The 22,979-nt window shown below is 40.5% G+C and overlaps 1 protein-coding gene across 9 annotated transcripts in view; it reads right to left on the reverse strand.

Moving 5' to 3' along the window:
* The window catches only part of ASCC1 (activating signal cointegrator 1 complex subunit 1), a 108,610-nt gene that overhangs the window by 57,633 nt on the left and 27,998 nt on the right, over positions 1 to 22,979 (reverse strand). For all 9 annotated transcript variants that reach the window (XM_058696639.1, XM_058696636.1, XM_058696642.1 and 6 more), the window contains exon 6: positions 2,930 to 3,066. In XM_058696639.1, the coding sequence (XP_058552622.1) occupies positions 2,930 to 3,066 (137 nt within the window). The remainder of the gene's footprint in view (positions 1 to 2,929; positions 3,067 to 22,979) is intronic.

Below are 22,979 nucleotides of genomic sequence, written 5' to 3' on the forward strand. Positions count from 1 at the left end.
AAATAATTTATCTACCTTTAAATTTTTCTTAGCAGGATTACCCTCATGGCAGCCAAGAAAGTGCAGCTGCTTTCCGTTTCGTTTGGCAAAACATGATCTGGAAATAAGTTAAAGTATCAGGACTAACTCCTAAACCAGATAAAATTGCTCTGCTTTGTAAGGTAAAGCATAAAGTTGTATCGTATGCAAGGAAATTGCAAATATCTAATTACAAACAATGATTTTGAATGTTAGGTTAAGATGGAGAGAGAACAGTTAGGTCCATCAGTGAGCAAAGATCAAGACAAAGAAGTATTCTTTGCAGACTGCAAACCCAGTCAGCTTATGATTTTGCTCAAGAAAAATACCTTGTCTTCAAAACTGTAAAAGAAGAAATGGCCCACAAACAAGTCACCCTATTACATAGTTTTATTTACAGCATATATAAGAAAATGTAACCCTTTTACCTTGCCTTACCCAATGAACTAGGTAACCCACTTCTACAAGGCCATATCAAAATAGTATGGGGGGGGCGCCTGGGGGGCTCAGTCTGTTGAGCATTCCACTCTTGATTTCGGCTCAGGTCATGATCTCGTGGTTCATGAGTTTAAGCGCTGCATAGAGCTCCACACTAACAGTGCAGAGTCTGCTTGGGATTCTCTCTCTCCCTCTCTCTCTGCTCCTTACTTGCTCTCTCCCTCTCTCTCTATCAATCTTTGTCTCTCAAAAATAAATAAGAAGGGGCACCTGGGTGGCGCAGTCGGTTAAGCGTCCGACTTCAGCCAGGTCACGATCTCGCGGTCCGTGAGTTCGAGCCCCGCGTCAGGCTCTGGGCTGATGGCTCGGAGCCTGGAGCCTGTTTCCGATTCTGTGTCTCCCTCTTTCTCTGCCCCTCCCCCGTTCATGCTCTGTTTCTCTCTGTCCCAAAAATAAATAAAAAACGTTGAAAAAAAAAATTTAAAAAAAAAAATAAAAATAAATAAATAAATAAATAAATAAAAAATAAATAAATAAGAAAACATTAAAAAAATAGTATGGGACCTAGGGGCGACTGGGTGGCTCAGTTAGGCGTCTGACTTCGGCTCAGGTCATGATCTCACGGTTCAGGAGTTTGAGCCCCGTGGTCAGGCTCTGTGTCGACAGCACGGAGCCTGGAGCCTGCTTCGGATTCTGTGTCTCCCTCTCTCTCTCTGCCCCTCACTCGCTTGCACTCTGTATCTTTCTCTCTCTCTCTCTCTCTCAAAAGTAAATAAAAGTTAAAAAAAATTGGGGTGCCTGGGTGGCTCAGTCGGTTAAGCGTCTGACTTCGGCTCAGGTCATGATCTTGCGGTCTGTGAGTTTGAGCCCCGCATCAGGCTCTGTGCTGACAGCTCAGAGCCTGGAGCCTGTTTCAGATTCTGTGTCTCCCTCTCTCTCTGACCCTCCCCCGTTCATGCTCTGTCTCTCTCTGTCTCAAAAATAAATAAACGTTAAAAAAATTTTTTTTTTAATTAAAAAAAAATAGTATGGGACCTGAATATTATAAGTGACCAAAAAAGCTCTTCAAGTTATTTAGTTTTCAAATTTCTCTTACTCTTCGTCAGTCTTAAGTAAAAGGAGTAAAGGGTAGGGAAGAGATGATTCTTTAAAATAAAGCTGTTAGGTCAGATGTACATGTAAATTAACATTTTATAGTAAAAAGAACTCTACCCCCAGAATAGCAATGCTTTCCCCGAGCCAAAACAGACTGCTTGGACAGTTTTTGGTATCCTTACCGACTCAAACAATACTACCTGTATTTAAAAAAGAAAATTAAAGTGCATTTCTGAAATACAATAAACACCTCAGTAGGGAATCATGTTATTTATGTAATGTTTGAGTTACTGTGGTAACAGAATAATGGCCCTCCAGAGATGCTCATGTCTTATTCTCTGGAATTTGTAAATACGCTACCTTACATGGCAGACAGACTTTTGCAGATGCGATCGAGGTTAAGGAGTTTTAGACAGGATGATTATCCTGAATTATCTGGGTGTGTTCAGTCAAATTCACGCGTCCTTAAAAGCAGTGAACCTGTCCCTACTACGGCCAGAGATAGAGAAGCAGTAACAGAAGGGTCGGAGAGATGCAGTGCAGCTAGTGATGAAGATGATGAAGATGATGAAGACAGAGGATTTGGTCACTAGCCAAAGGATGGGAGTGACCTCTAGGAGATGGGTGTGAAGCGCAAGCAAATGAACTCCTCCCCTGAGCCCCCAGAAAGGAACACAGCCTCGCGGACACTTTGATTTTAACCCAGTGAAAGCCATGTCAGACATCTACCCCAAAAAACTTGAAGATAATAAATTTGCATGGTTCTAAGCACCAAGCTTGTAGTAATGTGTTCCGCAGCACACACAAAAAATGAATACAGTAGTCTATCCTGTTCAACAGATAATGAAGAGAATTTCCTTTTGGAGAAAATAATGGGATGTCCTATTTTTTTTTTTTAATTTTTTTTTTTTAACGTTTATTTATTTTTGAGACAGAGAGAGACAGAGCATGAATGGGGGAAGGGCAGAGAGAGAGGGAGACACAGAATGGGAAGCAGGCTCCAGGCTCTGAGCCATCAGCCCAGAGCCCGACGCGGGGCTCGAACTCACGGACCGTGAGATGGTGACCTGAGCTGAAGTCGGATGCTTAACCAACTGAGCCACCCAGGCACCCCTGGGATGTCCTATTAAGAACAAAATTTGCCTACTGACCAAGTAAAATTTAAGGTAGAGTCTTTCCATAAAATTTTGTAAATACATGCTTTAAATCCATTTTAAGCTTTTCAGACAACGTTCCAATGGTTAAGTGTTAACAACTGGGTGAGTCGACAAATCTTGCTGCCGTGTGACTCAGCTCCCTAGTGCAAAAACAAGTCTGTGACACCAAAAAGAAGCCAGTACGAGGTGACCACCCTTCCCCATTCCTGTAGATTACTCACTCAATGAATTCCTCTTTACACTGCTGTAGCATCTCACACGTCTGCTGGATCTCTTGCTCACTCAAAAGTACCAACATTCCAATAGTTAGGTGAAGCTTTCTGGGATTCTGGAAAATGGTGCTATCAACCCCATGATCCTGTTATCAAAGGGAGAAAAATAAGAAACTCAGCCCACATAAAAGTAAATGGCAGGAGGGGTGCCTGGGCAGCTCAGTAGGTTAAGCGTCCGACTTCGGCTCAGGTCATGATCTTGCAGCTCGTGGGTTCAAGCACTGCATCAGGCTCTGTGCTGACAGCTGGGAGCCTGGAGCCTGCTTTGGATTCTGTGTCGCTGGCTCTCTCTGCCCCTCCCCAGCTTGTGCTCTGTATCTCTCGCTCTCAAAAATAAATAAACATTAAAAAAAAAAAAAGTAAATTGCAGGAATACAATTTAGAGTCCAGAGATAAGCCCATGCATCTATGACCAACAGATTTTCAACCAGGTGCCAAGTCAATTTAATGGAGAAAGAAGAGCCTCATCAACAAATGGTGCTGGGACAACTCAATAACCACATGCAAACAAATGAAGTTGGACCCAAACCTCTACCATATACAAAAATTACCTCAAAACGGATCAATGATCTAAATATAAAAGCTAAAATTATAAAACCCTTAGAAGAAAGAGTTTTCTTAGGGGAAAATCTTAATGACCTTGGACTTGGCAAAGGATTGTTAGATATGACATCAATGGTATGGGCAACAAAAGAAAGAAATAGACAAATGAGACTTCACCTAAATTAAAAACTTTTGTGTATCAAAAGACACTATCAAGGAAGTAAAAAGACAACCTACAGAATGACAGAAATATTTGCAAACCATGTATCTGATGAGGGTGTATATCTATAATATATAAAGAACACAACTAAAAAAAAAAACACCAATTTTTAAAATAGAAAATGAACTTAAGTAGTCATTTTTCCAAAGAAGAAATACAAATGGCTAACAAGCACATAAAGATGGTAACTTCATGAGTCATTAGGGGAATGCAAATCAAAACCATAAGATACCATTTCATACCCAGTAGGCTGGCTATAATCAAAAAAATAGAAAATAACAAATGCTGGCAAGGATGTATTTAATGGATACAGAATTTCCTCTTGGGGTGATGAAAATGTTTCCGAATAATATGGAGCTGGTAGATGCACAACTCTGTAAACGCACTAAATGCCATTCAATCATTCACTTTAAAATGGCTAATTTTGTGTTATGTGAAATTCCCCTCAAGAAAAATTGTTTTGTAAAAAAGGAACTGACAGCCTGATATAATGGCATGCCCAGGAAAAACAGAATGCCATCTAAACATAGGCTCTCAGAATATCTTTTGCTCCTTTATCAGCTATGTGAGGCCCAGAGCAACCAGGCCTTTTATGGGATTCCCCAAAGAACAATATACTCTTTATAAAAAATGTTGCTTCTATCTTAGCAGACACTGTAGTATTTCCAGGTAAAATACTATGTATTAAGAATAAATTCTCCCAAGCAAAGAGATGAGTGAAAAATGAATCTGGAGAAATATCTAGACACTGGAGTTGCCACATCAAATATAGCTATTCTTTTGTGTCATTCATCATTCCCTGCACTTTAAATAAAACATTTGTCTCTGGGTAGCAAAAATAGTATATATGCTCCTATATCTTCCTTTAAAAAAAAATGACGTGAGGAGCACCTGGGTGGCTCAGTCGGTTCACCGTCCAACTCTTGATTTCAGCTCAGGTCACAATCTCAACAGTTCCTGAGTTTGAGCCCCACATCAGGCTTCAGGCTGACAGCACAGAACCTGCTTGGGATTCTCTCTCTTCCTCTCTGTCTCTGCCCCTCCCCTGCTCATGCTCTCTCTCTCCCAAAACAAATGAACTTAAAGTGTAAAAGTCAGTGATATTTACTGTATTCACAATGTTATGGAACCATCAGCTCTCTTTACTTTCAAAACTTTTTTCACCCCATAAAAACATTCTATAATCATTAAAGAATCACTTCCCGATCTCCATCATTCATCCCCTGATAACCTCTAATTTGCTTTCTGTGTCTTTTGATTTGCCTATTCTGGATATAGCATATAAAAGGAATCATATAATATATATGACTTTCATGTCTGGCTTCTTTCACTTAGCAAGTACTCAAAGCTCATCCAAGTTGTACCACATATTGGTAGTTCATTCCTTTTTATGGCTGATTAATATTCCATTGTATATATAAAATAACTGGTTTATTCATTCATCCCTTGATGGCCGTTTGCGTCGTTTCCATCTTACAGATATTATAAATAATGCTGCTATAACATTCATGTACAAGTTTCTGTGCCACCATGTTTTCAATTCTTTTGGGTATATACCTAAGAGTGGAATTGGTGGGTCATGTGGTAATTCTATGCTTAATTTTTTGAGGAACCACCAAACTGATTTCTACAACAGCTGAGTCATTTTACATTCTTAGCATTACTGTACAACGGTACCTATTTCTCTCCACCTTTGCCAACACTTACTACTTTCCTTTTAGGGGTGCCTGGGGTGGTTCAGTTGGTTAAGCATCTGACTCTTGATTTCCACTCAGGTCATGAGCTCACAATTGTGAGATCAAGCCCCACATTGGGCTCTGTGCTGGGCATGGAGCCTGCTTCAGATTCTCTCTCTCCCTCTGCCCTTCCCATGCTTGTGTGCGCGTGTGCACGTGCTCTCTCTCTCTCAAAAAAAAAAAATCTTTATTACAGCCATCCTGGTGGGTATGAGATGGTATCTCACTGTAATTTTGATTTGCATTTTCCTTGTTCACCTATGACATTGATCGTCTTTTCATATCTTTGTTGGACATCTCTTCTGGAGAAATGTCTGTGCAAATTCTTTGCCCATTTTCTGTCTTCTTATTGTTGAGTTACGGAATTCTTTATATATCCTGATACTAGTCCTATACCAGACCATGAATCCCTTTTGAAGGTAAGTAGGTCTCAAGTTTTATTACATTCATTCTGCAAATGAAGACAAGGAAAAGAGTTGAGAATCTTCTCCTCCAACAAGAGCAAAGCTATAATTCTATTTTTGAATTGCAAGTTCTGGGCCCATATTCTAATCCTTGGACAAATAAACCATCCCAAAGGCAGAGAAATGTATTTCTCAAACACAGCTTACATTCTGTTCTTGGTTTGCCAAAGACTGCCTAATTTTTGCCTTGGCAACAGGAGTTAATGGATTATTCATTTTGTAAGTGTTAATGGAGCTTGAGCTATTTTTATATCTGATGAAGAGTTTTGTGATTCTACACATCAACCCAAATTGCCTCATTTAATGAAAGTGATTTTAAGGAACAATCAGCTTTGAATGTGTCAAGGAAGGCAAAGTGCAGTATTTGTCACCCCAGCTGCTCTAACCTTTGGCAGAACCTGTCATTTTAGAAAGGCATGCGAAGTGTTAAAAAGCCCCTCAAAAGATTCCAATATGCACAACTCCATCCCAAACTACAGTTGAGAACTGCTCCCTTAGCAATAAGAGCTAATATTTTTTTAGCCCTTATTCTCTTCCAGGCATTTCCTATGCACTTTACATAGACAAACACGCTATGAGGAAAGATGTATTATCCCCATTTTACAGATGAGGAAACTGAGACAAAGAAATAAAGTCACTTTCCCAAAGCAACACTGCTAGTAAGGGATGAAGCCAAAATTCAAACCCAAGCAGTCAGGCCTGCACTTTTTATGAATATTATATTGCCTCACTAGTAACAGCTACCCAGAAGAGGCTGGGACAATATGATCATCACTCAAAGGCAAATCCTTACACATTTCAACAAAGCTCACACAATAAATGGATTTCATCATTAAACTAACAGCGCAAATCCCATAATTCTCTGAAAATTGATATTAATATTTGCCTTTTCTTGATATGACACCATAAAAGCATGATCTATAAAAGAAAAAAAGGATGACTTGAACTTGATCAGAATCAAAAACTCATACTTCAAAAGACTCCATTAAGAAAATTAAAAGAGGGGAGCCTGGCTGGCTCAGTCAGTTGAGCGTCCGACTTCGGCTCAGGTCATGATCTCAGTTTGTGGGTTCGAGCCCCACATTGGGCTCCGTGCTCACAGCTCAGAGCCTGGACCCTGCTTCAGATTCTGTGTCTCCCTCTCTCTCTGCTCCTCCCCTGCTTGCACTGTCTCTCTCTCTCTTTCTCTCTCTCTCTCTCTCTCAAAAAAATGAATAAACATTAAAAAAAAAACTTAAAAAAAAAAGAATATTAAAAGACAAGGGGCACCTGGGTGGCTCAGTCAATTAAGTGTCTGATTCCTGGTTTTGGTTTAGGTTGTGATCTCGCGGTTCATGGGTTTGAGGCCCACATCAGGCTCTGCGCTGACAGTGCAGAGCCCTTTCTCTCTGCCCTTTCCTTCTTGTGTTCTCTCTCAAAATAAATAAAAAATAAGAAAAAAATGAAAAGACAAGAAACAGAGAAAAATATCTTGGAGAAAAATATTTACAAATCATATATTTGATAAATATAAATATATTAAAAATTCTTAAAATTCCATAATAAAAAGATAAATAATCCCACTTAAAAATGAGCAAAGAATCTGAATAGACATTTCACCAAAGAAGATATACTAATGACTAAAAAACGTGTGAAAAGATGTTCAGTATCATTAGTCATCATGGAAATGCACATCAAAACCAAAATGAGGGGGCTCCTGGGTGGCTCAGTCAGTTAAGCATCCAACCTCGGCTCAGGTCATGATCTCATGGTTCATGAGTTCCAGCCCCACATCGGGCTCTGTGCTGACAGCCCAGCGTCTGGAGTCTGCTTCAGATTCTGTGTCTCCCTCTCTCTCTGCCCCTCCCCTGCTCATGCTCTGTCTCTCTCTCTCTCTCTCAGAAATAGATAAACATTAAAAAAAAAAAAAAACAGACAATAGCAAGTGTTGGTAAGGACATGGGGAAACTGAACTGCTCACAGATTGCTGGGTTAAAGGGCCATGACATCTGCAATGCACTCTTAAGTAGTTCAAAAAAAAAGAAAAAAAAAAAAAAAGAGAGAGAGAATGATAAAACTAAAATAGAGTAAAATATTAACTACGGGTGAAAATGAGTAAAGGGTAGTGTCCTTAGTCTTCCAACCTTTCTGTGAGTTTAAAATTATTAATATCCTATTGCTGCTGTAACAAATTACTACCAACTTGACAGTTTAAAACAGCACAAACTGGGGAACCTGGGTGGCTCAGTTGGTTAAGCATCCGACTTCAGCTCAGGTCATGATCTCACCAGCTCGTCAGTTCAAGCCCCACGTCGGACTCTGTGCTGACAGCTCAGAGCCAGGAGCCCACTTTGGATTCTGTGTCTCCCCCTCTCTCTGCTCCTCCCCCACTCATGTTCTGTCTCTCTCTTTCAAAAATAAACAAACATTAAAAAAAATTGTTTAAATAAAGAAAATAACACAAATTTTTTATCTTACTACCTAGCAGAAGGAAGCTCTAGAACTTTTCTTTCCTTACCTTACTCTCTGAGAGCCTATCACTTCAGTCAACCTAAGTTTGCTTGCCAAGACAACACTGAATACCGGGGGGGGGGGGGGGGGGGGAACACGACCATGGAGAACACAAAAGAGCAGGAAAAAGAACAGATGGAATACCTAAAGGCCACATGATATGAACTCTTTTGGAGAACTCTGAGTCATAAGCCTTTAGTCTTTAACCGTATGGGAGGTTATATAATGTATATGTAATCCTATTGGACAGTCTTTCAATAAATGAAGAAACTCCCTGAATTGTAGCAATGCCATCTATTGAGAAAACCTTTTCTCTTACTGAATTATCTAAATTTAATGTGGAATGAGAGGCCCCTGGGTGGCTCAGTTAGTGAAGCAGTCAGTTAAGTCTTGATTTTTGGCTCAGGTCATGATCTCACAGTTTGTGGGATTGAGCCCCACAGAGGGCTCTGTACTGACAGCACAGAGCCTGCTTGGGATTCTCTCTCTTCCTCTCTCTCTGCCCTCCCCCAATGCACATGTTCCCTCTATCAAGATAAATAAATAAACTTTAAAAAATTAAATTAATGTGGAACCAATCTTCAAGGCAGTGACATAATCCTCTAGAGCCATTATTTTTCTTTGCTCAGAATACATCATATTCCCAGCCACAAGCGTCTTCACTGAAATGAACAAAGACCAACATCAAATTCTGTACTCCAGGGGTTTTAATTACACTGGGCCCTGCTCCAAGTTCACCATTACTCAGAGCTAGAACTATTTTATTCCATTAGGTTGGACAACCAAGCTGGCGCCTGAAAATTCTAATGGTGGTGACTTTCCATCCAACAAGAATAAGCAAAGGGTGAAGTAACAGAATTCCCTAGGGCAGGTGTGCCTAGATTGAAGGGGAAAAAAAAGTGTTTCTTATGGCTAAGCCATACCATAAGCCTCAGTTTCTTTATTTGTTAGATAAGGTCTCATCCAAGGAGAAAATGATGCACAAACTACCTCCACAGAAAGCATATGTGCAGTCCTAACCCACAGTTCAGAGTTCAAAGTCACAGTCTTACTGAGCAGTCCCAGGTGCAAGAGCTTAACCCTCTCATTCAAACTGCAACTCCATGATCTACCATTAGCCATCACCACACCATCACAGGCCCTTCATTGATTGCATTTTTAATCCAGCACCTGGGCTCCACTGCGGCAGAAATGCTGGCAATGCTATCAGCATGAACAAGTAATAAAGAATAGTGAAATCTAAAAATGTCAAGCTTGGGGAAAAGGCCAGGAGAGAGAAGTATGGATTAGATCACCATGGAGCATTCACTCTCTCTGCTTCCTTAAAGCCCTAGGTAGAACTCAATCATCCTCTCCACGCAGATGGGATATAATCAGGTGCATCTGGCAGAACCGTCAGCAAGCAGAAGGGAAGCCTCTGGGCCGTTACATGTGAGTTAAGAAAAGAACACCTATGAATCTAACCCAAACCTGTACCACCCAGAAGCACTTGCCTTGACAGTACATGCTGAGAGCCAGAGACATAAACAAACAAACAAACAAATCCTCAATTAAATTCACATATATCATCTTTTAGGAGCTCCAGGCATAACAAAGGTTTGTGCTTTAGCTAAGGCCTTTAACCCAGAATACAGAGTCTAGGGTCCTAATTCCAACTCTGTTACAAACCAGCTGTAATTAGGCAAGCCGTTTAACTTCTGACCTCGGTTTCCTCCTCTGTAACATAAAGGAGATGCCTCATTTACCTCTACGTCAAAGGTATTAAGAATTTTTTACGTGCTCCCACAAAACCTATAATTAAGTACAAAATAGGATTTGTGAGGGATCCACTGATTCACTTCTGGATATTCCATGGAAAGAAAAAGAGGAAATAAACATGGAAGCCTTCCCTGTGCTCATTATATTTTCTTTCTTTTTTTTTTTTTAATGGCCAAATCCCATAAAATCACTTCTGGGCAGGTGACACAAATCTCATTCACGTCGGAAAGTTATTCAAACAAGGCAGACTGGTGAAAAGAACATCAATCAGTCTTTGCAACCACACAGGCCTACATTCAAATTCTAATTCTGCCACCTATCAGCAGTGTGACTCAATCATTCTGAAACCCAACTTCATTATCTACAAAAAAGACAACATTTTCCTCTCAAAGTTGTTCTGAGGATTAAAAGAAATCTGGTACATAGCAGTATGGAATAAATACAGGCTCCCCCTTCTTCCTGCTTCTTATGTGACCATGTACCACTCTAAACAAATGCCACCTTTGCTCTCGTTTACAAAGCACCATCAAGAGCTAAATTAGGCTCTGCTAAGTCATTTCTATGTAAGAATGTTCACAAACGCTGACTTTGAGAGTCTCTATATGTTATTAATATCTTCAGTATTAATATCTTCAGATACTAAAGTATCTTCAGTTGAATAAGTTTCAGAAAAGAGTTTGAATTCTTGTGGCTTATAAATTCTGTCCAGATGTAATTACAGGAAAAGTGGAAATTCTTAAAAACAAAGGACAGGGGTGCCTGGGTGGCTCAGTCAGTTAAGCATCCGATCTTGATTTCAGCGCGGGTCATAATATTGTGGGTTCATGAGTTCGAGCCCCACATGGGGCTTCTCACACTGACAGTATGGAGCCTGCTTGGGATTCTCTCTCTCTCTCTCTCTCTCTCTCTCTCTCTCTCTCTCTCTCTCTCTCAAATAAACTTAAAAAGCAAAACAGGGGCGCCTGGGTGGCTCAGTCGGTTAAGCATCTGACTTCGGCTCAGGTCATGATCTCACGGTCTGTGAGTTCGAGCCCCGCATCAGGCTCTGTGCTGACAGCTCAGAGCCTGGACCCTGCCTCAGATTCTGTGTCTCCCTCTCTCTCTGACCCTCCCCCGTTCATGCTCTGTCTCTCTCTGTCTCAAAAATAAACAAACATTAAAAAGAATTTTTTAAAAAAAAAAGCAAAACAAAGAACAAATATTGAAACATCAGATTTTACGCTGACCAGAAAAAAAAGAATGCACTAAATACTCTTCCCCATTAAAAAGGAGCAAAGAGCATCTCCCCTTCACTAAAGAATGGATCCCTTTTGTCTTTGATGAGCACAATGAAGAGTCAAACCTACTTTTCTTTTTTTTTTTTTTTTTTTTTTTTTTTAAATTTTTTTTTTTTTTCAACATTTTTTATTTATTTTTGGGACAGAGAGAGACAGAGCATGAACGGGGGAGGGGCAGAGAGAGAGGGAGACACAGAATCGGAAACAGGCTCCAGGCTCCGAGCCATCAGCCCAGAGCCCGACGCGGGGCTCGAACTCACGGACCGTGAGATCGTGACCTGGCTGAAGTCGGACGCTTAACCGACTGCGCCACCCAGGCGCCCCAAACCTACTTTTCTTAAAGCTTAACTATTCCTCCATAAGTAAGGTGTAAGCACTAATTAACAATCCATCTACCAACCTATATTTATTCCCAAAGAAAGACACCGATCACTCACACATTAGTAATGGATTAACAGTACACCACCTCTTCAAGGCAGACCCTTTGCTTCTTCCTGATGCCATGCTTTCCTTCATCTCCCATACTGTCATCCGTGGTATTATTACAAAAAGAGCTAACATTTATACAGTACTAGCTAGGTGCCATGCTCTGTATATAGCTTAAACACCTTAATTTATTGACTTATTTACTCTTCATGTCAACAGTAAGATAGGTGCTATTGTTATCCCCACTTTAGAGAAGACTTCTGAAACATTTCTTGAATATGTCCCCTCCTGATACACCAGCGATCTAGTCTCTTTTTTTCCAACAGACTACATCAGTAGATTCTGACTGCTAGCTGCCTTTGGTACCCCACTCCTTAACTCTCAATCCATTCTCCACACTGCCTTCAGAATTGTTTTTCTACAATGCTAAGTTAATCACATGATCCCTACTTAAATTCTTTACTAGTTCCTGACTATAAGATATACCTCAAATCCTTAACCCCCACAAGATCTTTTACCACCTGCATACCATTTACCTTCCCACTCTTCCCTACCCTACCCACTTTCTAGATTCCAATCTTAAAAAACTCCTCACTCTCCCCAGAAAACAGCAGACTAGAGTGCTGCCATACCTTGCAAGTGCCATTTCCTCTGCCCAGAATGCTCATCCCCCATTTGCCAACCTGGCATAAACTTCTGCTCTTCCTTCAAGACTCTACCTCCCTCATTAAACCTTTTCCATCCACTGGAGAACCTCTTCCGTGGGTACCCACTGCAGTCCCTTCTAATGGCACCTATCTCACAGTGCTATAACTATTTCCATGAGAACGCTATTTTTGCTGCCAGAGTATGGCATCTGTAGGAGTAGAGTCCATTGTTAGTACATAATACATAGCCTGGCAAATCGCAGACATTTAATAAATAGTGAATGAATTCGTAAACAAAAAACATTTACTTGTTCATAACAACTGTTGCCATCCAAATGGTGTAATATATGAATCTTGTAAACATTTCTTACTTTCCTACCCCATAGGAGGACTCAGGAATTTACACGTTTTCTTACTACCAAGGACAATTATTCCATCTCCATCCTAAATTCGTTCATAAGATAATTACAAATCCCACAACTCTCCTTATACATGAAGAATCCTAAATTATATACCAAAGCTTTTACATATAAATTTTCTTCAGAAGAATAACACTAAACAGAAAAATAATCCCAATTGGGGGAGGGGAGACCCAGAACCATTAGTCATTTCTGCCCAGTGTCAGCCTTCACACTACAATGTGAGCAGAATTATGTAGTTTCTGGAGCTATAACCTATTCAGGTTCTCCAGGCAGCCTGAGAAATCCCCTGTTGCTATAAGCCCTCAGAATGTTCCACCAAACACAGTTTTGAATTACTGTTTTTCATTACTGATGTGCTTTCTACTGGACCCTGCTGTGAGATAAAATGGAATTATAGCAGCATTACCAGCTATAGAATGACTGAGAGATATACAAGGTTTTAATATACTTCTTGAACTCACAGTGAGACATCTTTGAATCTTAATGCAAGAGAGGAAAGAGTAAAAAAATAAGGCACAGTTTATCTGCAGATCACACAAATGAAAAATACCTTGTTGATGTCTGTGAGCAGCTAAATCCTACATTAAATACTCAGGCTCAGAGAGTTGAAGCACAGGGATGATCATGATAATGTCTGTAGTGAAATAACATTTCTTATAAATTGATCAGCACAAAAGAAGGTGATTTCAGAAAACGCTCTTCTAAAAGGTAAGTTCAGTTTCCTTGGAGAGTCAAGGGTAAGGTCAAGGACGAGCATGCTACCAAATAAAGAGAAAAGAGGCCACGTATTTGAAAGGGAGAAGAGTTCAAGGAAGGGTGAGGGAAGGATAGGATGAGACCTGGGAGTAGAAAGGTCATCTGCTATATCTAAAATGTGACCTTCACAACAATGTTTAAAAATGAAAACTGGGGGGCCTGGGTGGCTCAATTGGTTAAGCATCTGACTCTTGGTTTCAGCTCAGGTCATGATCTCACAGTTTGTGAGCTCAAGCCGTGTTGGGCTCTGGGCTGACAGTGTGGAGCTTGCTTGGGATTCTCTCTCCCTCTCTCTCTGCCCCTCCCCTGCTCGCAGGCTCTCTCTCAAAAATAAATAAGTAAACATTTTTTAAAAATGAAAATTAATATCTGTGGTAGGCAGAATTCTAAGAATGGCCTTCAATGACTCTCAGCCTCATATAACCCCCTCTCCTCCTCTGACTGGGGGGTGGAACTTGTGGATGCGATGAGACATCATTGCTATAATTATACTATGTTACATGGCACAGCTGACCTTAAGATAGGGAGATTATCCCAATGCACCTGACCTATACACATGAGCTCCTTAAAAAAGGCAGAGGGTTCTCTGATGACAAAAGTCAGAGATTTGAAACACAAGAGGAATTTAATAGAAGCTAGTCAAGGAAATGGGGCCTTCAGGCCTACAGCCACAGAGAAGTGAATTCTGCCAATAACCTGAACACATTTGGAAACAGATTGTTACCCAGGGCCTCCAAATAAAAGACCAGTTTGGGGGTCATCTGGGTGGCTCAGGTGGTTAAGCATCCAACTACTGATTTCGGCTCAGGTCATGATCTCATGGTTCATGAGATTGAGCCACACATCAGGCTCTGTGCTGACAGTGCAGAGCCTGCTTGGGATTCTCTTTCTCCCTCTCTCTCTGCCCTTCCCCCACTTGTGATCTCTCATTCTCTTAAAATAAATAAACTTATGGGGTGCCTGGGTGGCTCAGTCGGTTAAGTGCCTGGACTCTTGATTTCAGCTCAGATCATGATCTCACAGTTCGTGAGTTTGAGCCCCATATCGGGCTCTGTGCTGAATCCTGCTTGGGATTCTCTGTCTCTCCCTCACTCTCTGCCCCTCCCCTGCTCATTCTCTCTCAAAATAAATAAATAAACATTAAAAAAAAAAAAAAAAAAGACCAGTTTGGCCAACACTTTGATCTCAGCCACGTAAGCCCCTAAGCAGGAAACCCACTGAACCCACCAGGTCGTCTGATCTACAGAACTACTACAGGACTGTGAGATGGCAGATAGGTATGTTTTAAGCTGCCAAGATTGAGGTAATTTACTATGCAGCAACAGAAACTAATACACTAAATAGGGTACAAATATAAACTAATAAACTCATAGTTCATAGTACCTTTCACCCCCCCCCCCAGAGATCCCAAAAGGACTTGATATATTTGGCATAGGCTACACAGGAGGATAAATTCACCTTTTAAAAATAATATTAATATTTGATAATAATGTTAATAAATTACTTTAAAAAGATCCTTCCATCCTGATTCAGGATGAAAGATGGACATCCCTAATGAACAAAAGTTCTTTTTTAAACAATTAGGGAATAAGAGGGGCACCTGAGTGGCTCAGTTGGTTGAGCATCTGACTTCAGCTCAGGTCATAATCTTGTAGTTCACGAGTTTGAGTCCCACATCGGGCTCACTGTTGTCAGCATAAAGCTCGCTTGGGATCCTCTGTCCCCTTCTCTCTGTCCCTGTCCTGCTTGCACTCTCTCTCTCTCCCGAAAAAATAATAAATAAATAAACATTTAAAAAATTCACTTACAAAACCAAAACAATTAGGGAATAAGAGATGATTTGAAGTTGAAAAACCCAAGCACAACTAGGAAGGCTTTGCTATTCTTTTTCTAAATCCTCAAATACTATGTATATTACTATCCAATTTTAGTAAAGGCTGGTCTCATTGAAATACTTGCTCCGGGCACCTGGCTGGCTTAGTCAATGGCATGTGACACTCTTAAATCTCAGTGTTGCCAGTTCAAGCCCCACGTTGGATGCAGAGATTACTTAAAAATAAAATCTTAAAAAAATAAAAATTAAAAAAAAAACCACTCACTGAAAGACTGGTGAAACTGGTTAACAGACAAGCAGTCATCAAATATCTTCAATTTCTTTATTTTTTCAATATAGTTTTTATATTTTATAAGTAATCTCTATGCCTAATGTGGGACTCGAACTCCCGACCCTGAGATCGAGAGTAACACGTTCCACCAACTAAGCCAGCCAATTTCAATTTCAACACCACTCACGTAATTTCCTGCAGTGACTCCCAGAACTAACCTCCTGTATTTGTTATATTGCATTGTATGAATTACAGCAGTTACTAGGTCGCACACAACCCTGTATCATTCACTCTACTTTAGGATGGCAGCACCCGCTAACTGCAATATCTTGGGCAAGTTACCCTCCCTAAATTTCCGTTTCTTCATCAGTTAAATGGAATACTAATACCTATCACGCAGGGACAGACTGCAGATTAAACAAAATAAACACAGGAACACTATCCAGCACACTGCAAGAGCTCAACAATTACTTGCTATTTCATATGTCACTCAATGTTGAATAAGTGAATAAAAATAGTGGTAAACCCAGCCCTATTTATAATATTACAAATTATTAGAAGCATTGTTCATAATAGCCCAAAAGTGTAAACAACCCAAATGTTCGAGTGATGAATACAGGAACAAAATGTGGTATATACCCAAACAATGGACTATTTTTCAGCCACAGAAAAAATGAAGTAGTGTTACATGATAAACCATGGATAAACCTTGGAAACTTTATAAGTGAAAGATGCCAGACACAGAAAGCTACGTACCATATGATTTCATTTACATGAAATATTCAAAATAGACAAATCCATGGTGAAAGTAATTGAGTGGTTGTCAGAGTTTGGGAGGAGGAGGCAATGGGGAGCTTAATGGATAGGGATTTCTTTTGGGGGGCAATGGAAATATTATGGAATTAAGACAGTGGCGATGGTAGCACAATGTAGTGAATATATCACTGAACTGTGCACTTTAAAAATGGGAATTTTATGTTATATGAATATCTCAATTTCAAAATATAGGAGAATATCTCCTTCAGCCCATGGAAAATTAACTCCCATAGCACTTGTCCTTCTGCCATCAATAACTATAAAAACGAGATAAAATATATAAAACAAATGTTTCTAGACATTAGATTAACAGATGGTCCTGAACGGTGACACCTACGTTAGGAGAAAAAAGCAAACTGAACCCCATCCTGGCTTTTTGAGTGGAGACAATTTCCAGATAGTGGCACAGAGTGGGAAACCCAGAGTCCAGTGATCCCAATGAGTTGAAGTGACAAAAAGTGGAATTCAGGAAATGAATGCCAAGGCAAATAAAATTTGAAGGGCCAAGTGTGAAAGAGGAGGAAGCTAAGTTTAAAAAAGATGGGAAGGGGGGAGCTCAAGAGATCTGCATAAAGTCTCTTTGAGACTCTGGCTGAACAAAAATCTGCACAATGCAGAGGGTGAAATCCACAAGACAAGAACAGAAGCTGTAAGCCAAACAATACCCAAAGCTCAAAGAGCAGGTAAACACTCAAGTTCTCACCAGCCAGAGGGGACAGACCATTCTTGAATACACAGAGCATTAAACAGAGATACCAGAAAGGATACACCTAAGTACGTAGTGAGGCTAAATTAGCGCTAGAGTAAAGAATACTCTATTCTGTCCTTAAGGGGCTTAAAAACAAGCTCTGGGAGTACCTGGGCGGCTCAGTTGGTTAAGCGTCCGACTTTGCTGAGGTCATGATCTCGCAGTTTGTGGGTTTGAGCCCTGCGTCAGGCTCTGTGCTGACAGCTCAGAGCCTGGACCTGCTTCGGATTCTGTGTCTCCCTCTCTCTCTGCCCCTCCCCTACTTGTGCTCTCTTTCTCATTCAAAAATGAATAAAACATTTAAAAAAATTTTTAAATAATAATAATAACAAGCTTTGGAATGATTATGCTGATCCACAAATAACTGTCTTCCTGAACAAAATTTTAAGACTCTCTAAAGAGAAAAAAAGTTGCTCTTAATGAAGTAAATTCACAATGTTCAGCATCCAATAAAAAATTACCATACATGCAAGCAGAAAAATGTGACCCATAAGTATGTAAAAAATCAGTCCACAGAAATAGATCTAGAATGCTATCATACTCATGATATTGGTGGACAATGAGTTCAGAATAGCTATTATAAATATGCTCAAGAGTTCAAGGAAAACCTAAAGATACTGAGAAAAGGGTGTTTTAAAAAAAGAAACAGGGGGCGACTGGGTGGCTCAGTCGGTTAAGCGTCCGACTTCGGCTCAGGTCATGATCTAACGGTTTGTGAGTTCGAGCCCCGCGTCGGGTTCTGTGCTGACAGCTCAGAGCCTGGAGCCTGCTTCGGATTCTGTGTCTCCCTCTCTCTCTGCCCCTCCCCTGCTCATGCTCTGTCTCTGTCTCAAAAATAAATAAAACATTAAACAAATTAAAAAAAAAAAAGAAACAGAACTTCAACATGTAAAAAATAAGAGCAAAAATGAAAATTCCATTGAATGGGATTAATAACAGATTAGAAACTTGAAAAAAAAAATCAGTGAACTTGAAGACATAACTACAGGAACTATCCAAACTGAAGCAAAGAGAGAGAGAGGGAAAAAAAAAAAGTATGGAAGCAAAATGAACAGAACTTCAGTAACCTGTGCACCAGTATCAAGTGATCTAATATATATGTAATCAGAGTTCCAGAAGGAGAAGAGGAAAAGAAATAATAATGCCTGAAAATTATCCAAACATAGAGCAACATCAGCACAACAGCATCTAATAAAATCCAAGCCCTCGTTCCCCCATGAAAATACCAAATAAACAACAACAGACAGACCAATGTAGCTTTGGGAAAACTCTAGAAACTAATTACAAAGCAGCAACAACCAAGCAAATGCCTAACCCTAACCAAGAGAAAGCTGTACTCAAAATGGTAGGAAATTTCAAGTTTTCTCTCCACCCTTTGCCAGACTCCTTCCTCAGGGGAGCACAACAGGTCAGGAGGAAGCCACTCAATTTCCACTCGTTCATGAGGGCTGAAGGAAGAGTGAAAGTAGCCTGCAGTGTTCTGGCTTGTTAGGTGGCTGTCTGAAGAACTGGTTTCTGTCCTGCCTGACTTGGAGTGCTGCTGGGAACAGTGGCATAGTCTGGACAACATGCTGGAGGCCATAAGTAATGCTGAATTCTGCCTATGAAGCAAGAGAGCTGCAGGAGAAAGCAGATCTACAGGTATCTGGGGGCAAGAGATTATAGGCAAAGGAATACAACAGAACTACAAAAGGCTCCAAAAAAAAAAAAAAAAAAAAAAAAGCAGTGGTGAAATCTTAGAGAAATTAAGGCACTTAACAGCAGCCATGTATATGGCTTGGCACACACACAGGCCAAGGAAGACACATCCCCAGAAAAGATTTGAGAGGACCCCGAAACAAATCTGAGACAATTTAAGCAGCAAAACAATTAAGCACAATAGTAAATTACAAGCACTTGGAAAAAACTGAAATTCATGAAACCATACCAATAATAGATAAATTTAAAAGTAAAGAGAGAAGGAAGGTGTCCACTTGTATGAGAATGTAGAAAGCTGAATACCAAATGCAGAGTAAGTACTAGAGTTAGAAAATTACCATTTTGAAATCATCATGGTCAAGACCGGATCAAGTAAAAATCACCAATGGCTGCTAAGTCCAAGGGAAATGTTGATGAGGAGAAGAGAATCTGCATGACCTTAGAATATCTCCCTACAGACTTATGAGTTGTAAGGGAGATACAATATAGTTATTATACTTAGGAGAAATCGGGCAAATCTTGACTGGATATAACATCACTTATGAAAAACAGATGAACATTTATGCCCCCGATGTGATATTTTCGTAAGAATACAATATCACCTTTGCAAATACTCTGATTGAGAAAGTATAGGGGCATGTCTGGGTGGCTCAGCCAGTTGGGCATCTGACTTAGGCTCAGGTCATGATCTTGCAATCAATGAGTTTGAGCCCCACATCAGGCTCTGTGCTGATAGCTCAGAGCCTGGAGCCTGTTTCAGATTCTGTCTCCCTCTCTCTCTGTCCCTCCCCCACTGATGCTGTCTCTCTCTCTCTCTCTCTCTCTCTCTCAAAAATAAACATTTAAAAAAAAAGTATAACATCAAGCTAACCATGAGGAAACACAGGACAAATGCAAAAAGAATGCTGTTTTTAAGGCTTATTTTTCTTTATTTGAGAGAGAAAGTGCACGCACATGCAAGTATAAGAGAGGGGAAGAGGGAGAGAGAGAGAATCCTAAGCAGGCTCCATGCTCAGGGTGGAGCCTGAGGCGGGGCTTGATCCCACAACCCCAGGATCAAGACCCGAGCTGAGGGGCACCTGGGTGGCTCAGTCGGTTAAGCAACTGACTTCGGCTCAGGTCATGATCTCATGGTTCATGGGTTCGAGCCCCGCGTTGGGCTCTGTGCTGACAGCTCAGAGGCTGGAGCCTGCTTCGGATTCTCCCTCTCTCTCTCTGTTCCTCCCTTGCTCATTCTCTGTCTCTCAAAAATAAATAAACGTTAAAAAATTAAAAAAAAAAAAAAAAAAAGACCTGAGCCAAAATCAAGAGACGGACACTCAACCGAGTTACCTAGGTGCCCCAAGAATGCTCTGTTTTTAAAAGAATGTTGGAAAGGACTGTATTCTTCAAACAAGTCAATAACATAAAAGTCAGAAAGGCTATGAAATACTCCAGCTAAAAGAGGTTAGAAAAGGCCCTTCACCCCTGAGGCTGAAGGAAGGCAGCTCTTCAGAGCCAGCAGGGAGTTATACAGAACATCGGTTCTCTCTCCCAGAGAGCACCTGCTGCATGAGGGATAAAAGGAGCAAAAAAAGACAAATAATAGTCAAGGGAAGTAAGGCCAGAGAGCAAAAGGAACAATGAAACGAAGGTTACTTTGCAAGGTTGGGGAGAGGAACATATTGGCCAAGTAGATGGCGGGCGAGACTCTTGGAGGTCTATGCACAACTCAAGCCAGTTTTCCAGTAAGTCTTAACCCTGAATGCTACAGCAACAAAGAATGGTCTTCAAGTCTCAACCCAGAAACAGGACTAGAAACTCGGTGGAATTGGCATTACTGACTTTCCCAGTACACAAAACTAAACAATAACTTGAAGACCTTCCCTAAGAGGAGTGGTCACGGTATCTGTATCCCAGATTGGAGGAACAGGGAAGGCCCAGGGAACTTCAACAAACAAATCAAGGCACACGTGGTAGAAGGTCCAAACACTCTACCACTACAAGCAAGGAGAAGCTTTGTAGAGGACTGACCAGTGGGATAGAGCGGCCAAAACGCAACAACAGAGTGCACGCAACATACATCAAAAACACTTCCTAAAGTGCCAACCCTGGACAGTGTATGACCCCCTTTTTAATAGAGTAGTACTCACAGGTGCAGGACACATAACAAGCTATTAAAACACGCAAAAGACAGAAACTTAGCCAACATGACAAAATGGAAGCATTTTCCCCAAAAGAAAATTCAGGAAAAAATTACAGCCAGAGAATTGCTCAAAACAGAACAGAGGTTAAACATAAAAACTAAATGCAATTCCTGACCTTACCCTGGAACTTGTATTGGACAGTTTATAAAGGATCGATCATATTAGAGCATATGAGTATTTGTTATACTATTTCTTTTCCCAATTTTTATAAATTTTAAATTATTTCCAATTAAAAATAAAAAAGCAACTAAACATCTTACACATAGAGGAACAAAGAATTTTAACAGATTTCTTATCAGAATCTACATAAGCCAGAAGACTATGGAATAATGTCTTTATGGTGCTGAGAGAAAAAAACTATCAACTTAGAATCCTATAGCCAGTAAAAATTATCTTTCAAAAAAGATGACCTAAATAATTTTTCAGACAAATAACAGCTGAGAGAAAGTGTTTCCAGAAGACTTGAACTATAAGAAATCTTACAGGAAGTTGTTTATATAGAGAAGCAAAATTAATGACAATGAGACAAAGTCAGAAGTAAAGAAAGAGATGATGTATTGTAAGGTTCCTCACTGTACATAGTGTCATATTATCTGGAGGTGATGAATTAAGGACGTACATTGTATACCTTAGAGCATTTGCTTAAAAAATGAACAGGTATAGCTAATAAGCCAGTAGAGTTGATGAAATTAAAAATTTTAAACACCTGGGGTGCCTGGCTGGCTCAGTCAAAAGAAGTGTGCAACTCTTGATCTCAGGGGCATGGGTTTGAGCCTCATGTTGGGTGTAGAGACTGTTAAAAAACAAACTTTAAAAGAAAAAAAGTAGCTGTTTAAAAATAAAATAGGGGTGCCTGGATGGCTCAGTCAGTTAAGTGTCCGACTTCATCTCAGGCCACAATCTCATGGCTTGTGCGTCCAAGTCCCGCACTGGGCTCTGTGCTGACAGCTAAGAGCCTGGAGTCGACTTCAAATTCTGTGTCTCCCTTTCTCTCTGCTCCTCCCCTACTCATACTCTGTCTCTTTAAAATGAATAAATGCTAAAAAAAATTTTTTTAATAAAATAAAATTTTTAAACACCCTCAATTCAAAAATTGTAGGAAAAACTTGACCAATGAAAAGACAGGATAAAAAATTGCAAAATGGTAGATCTAAAGCCATCCATATCTATAATTACATTAAAAGTAAATGGTCTAGGGCCACCTGGGTGACTTAGTCGGTTAAGCATCCAACTTTTGGTTTCAGCTTAGGTCATGATCTCACAGTTTGTGAAACTGAGCCCTGTGTCGGGCTCTGCGCTGACAGCACGGGGTCTGCTTGGGAATCTCTCTCTCTGCTCCTCCCTACCACCCCCCCCCCCCCGCCCCTGTCTCTGCCCCTCCCCTGTCCACACTCTCTCTCAAAATAAATAAATAAACATTTATTTAAAAGAATGTCCCCTCTCACATTTTCTATTCAGCACAATACTGGAGGCCCTAGCAATGTAATAAGTAAAAGAAGTAATAGACACGTAGATTAAAATGGAAGAAGCAGGGGTGCCTGGGTGGTGCAATTGGTTAAGCATCTGACTCTTGATCTCGGCTCAGGTCATGATCTCACAGGTTTGTGAGTTCACGCCCCACATTGGACTGTATGCTGATGGTGCAGAGCCTGCTTGGGATTGTGTCTCTCCTTCTCTCTGCCGCCCAACCCCCCCACCCCGTACACA

This window comes from Neofelis nebulosa, chromosome 13, assembly GCF_028018385.1.
Source record: "Neofelis nebulosa isolate mNeoNeb1 chromosome 13, mNeoNeb1.pri, whole genome shotgun sequence".
In the NCBI taxonomy this organism is placed as follows: domain Eukaryota; kingdom Metazoa; phylum Chordata; class Mammalia; order Carnivora; family Felidae; genus Neofelis; species Neofelis nebulosa.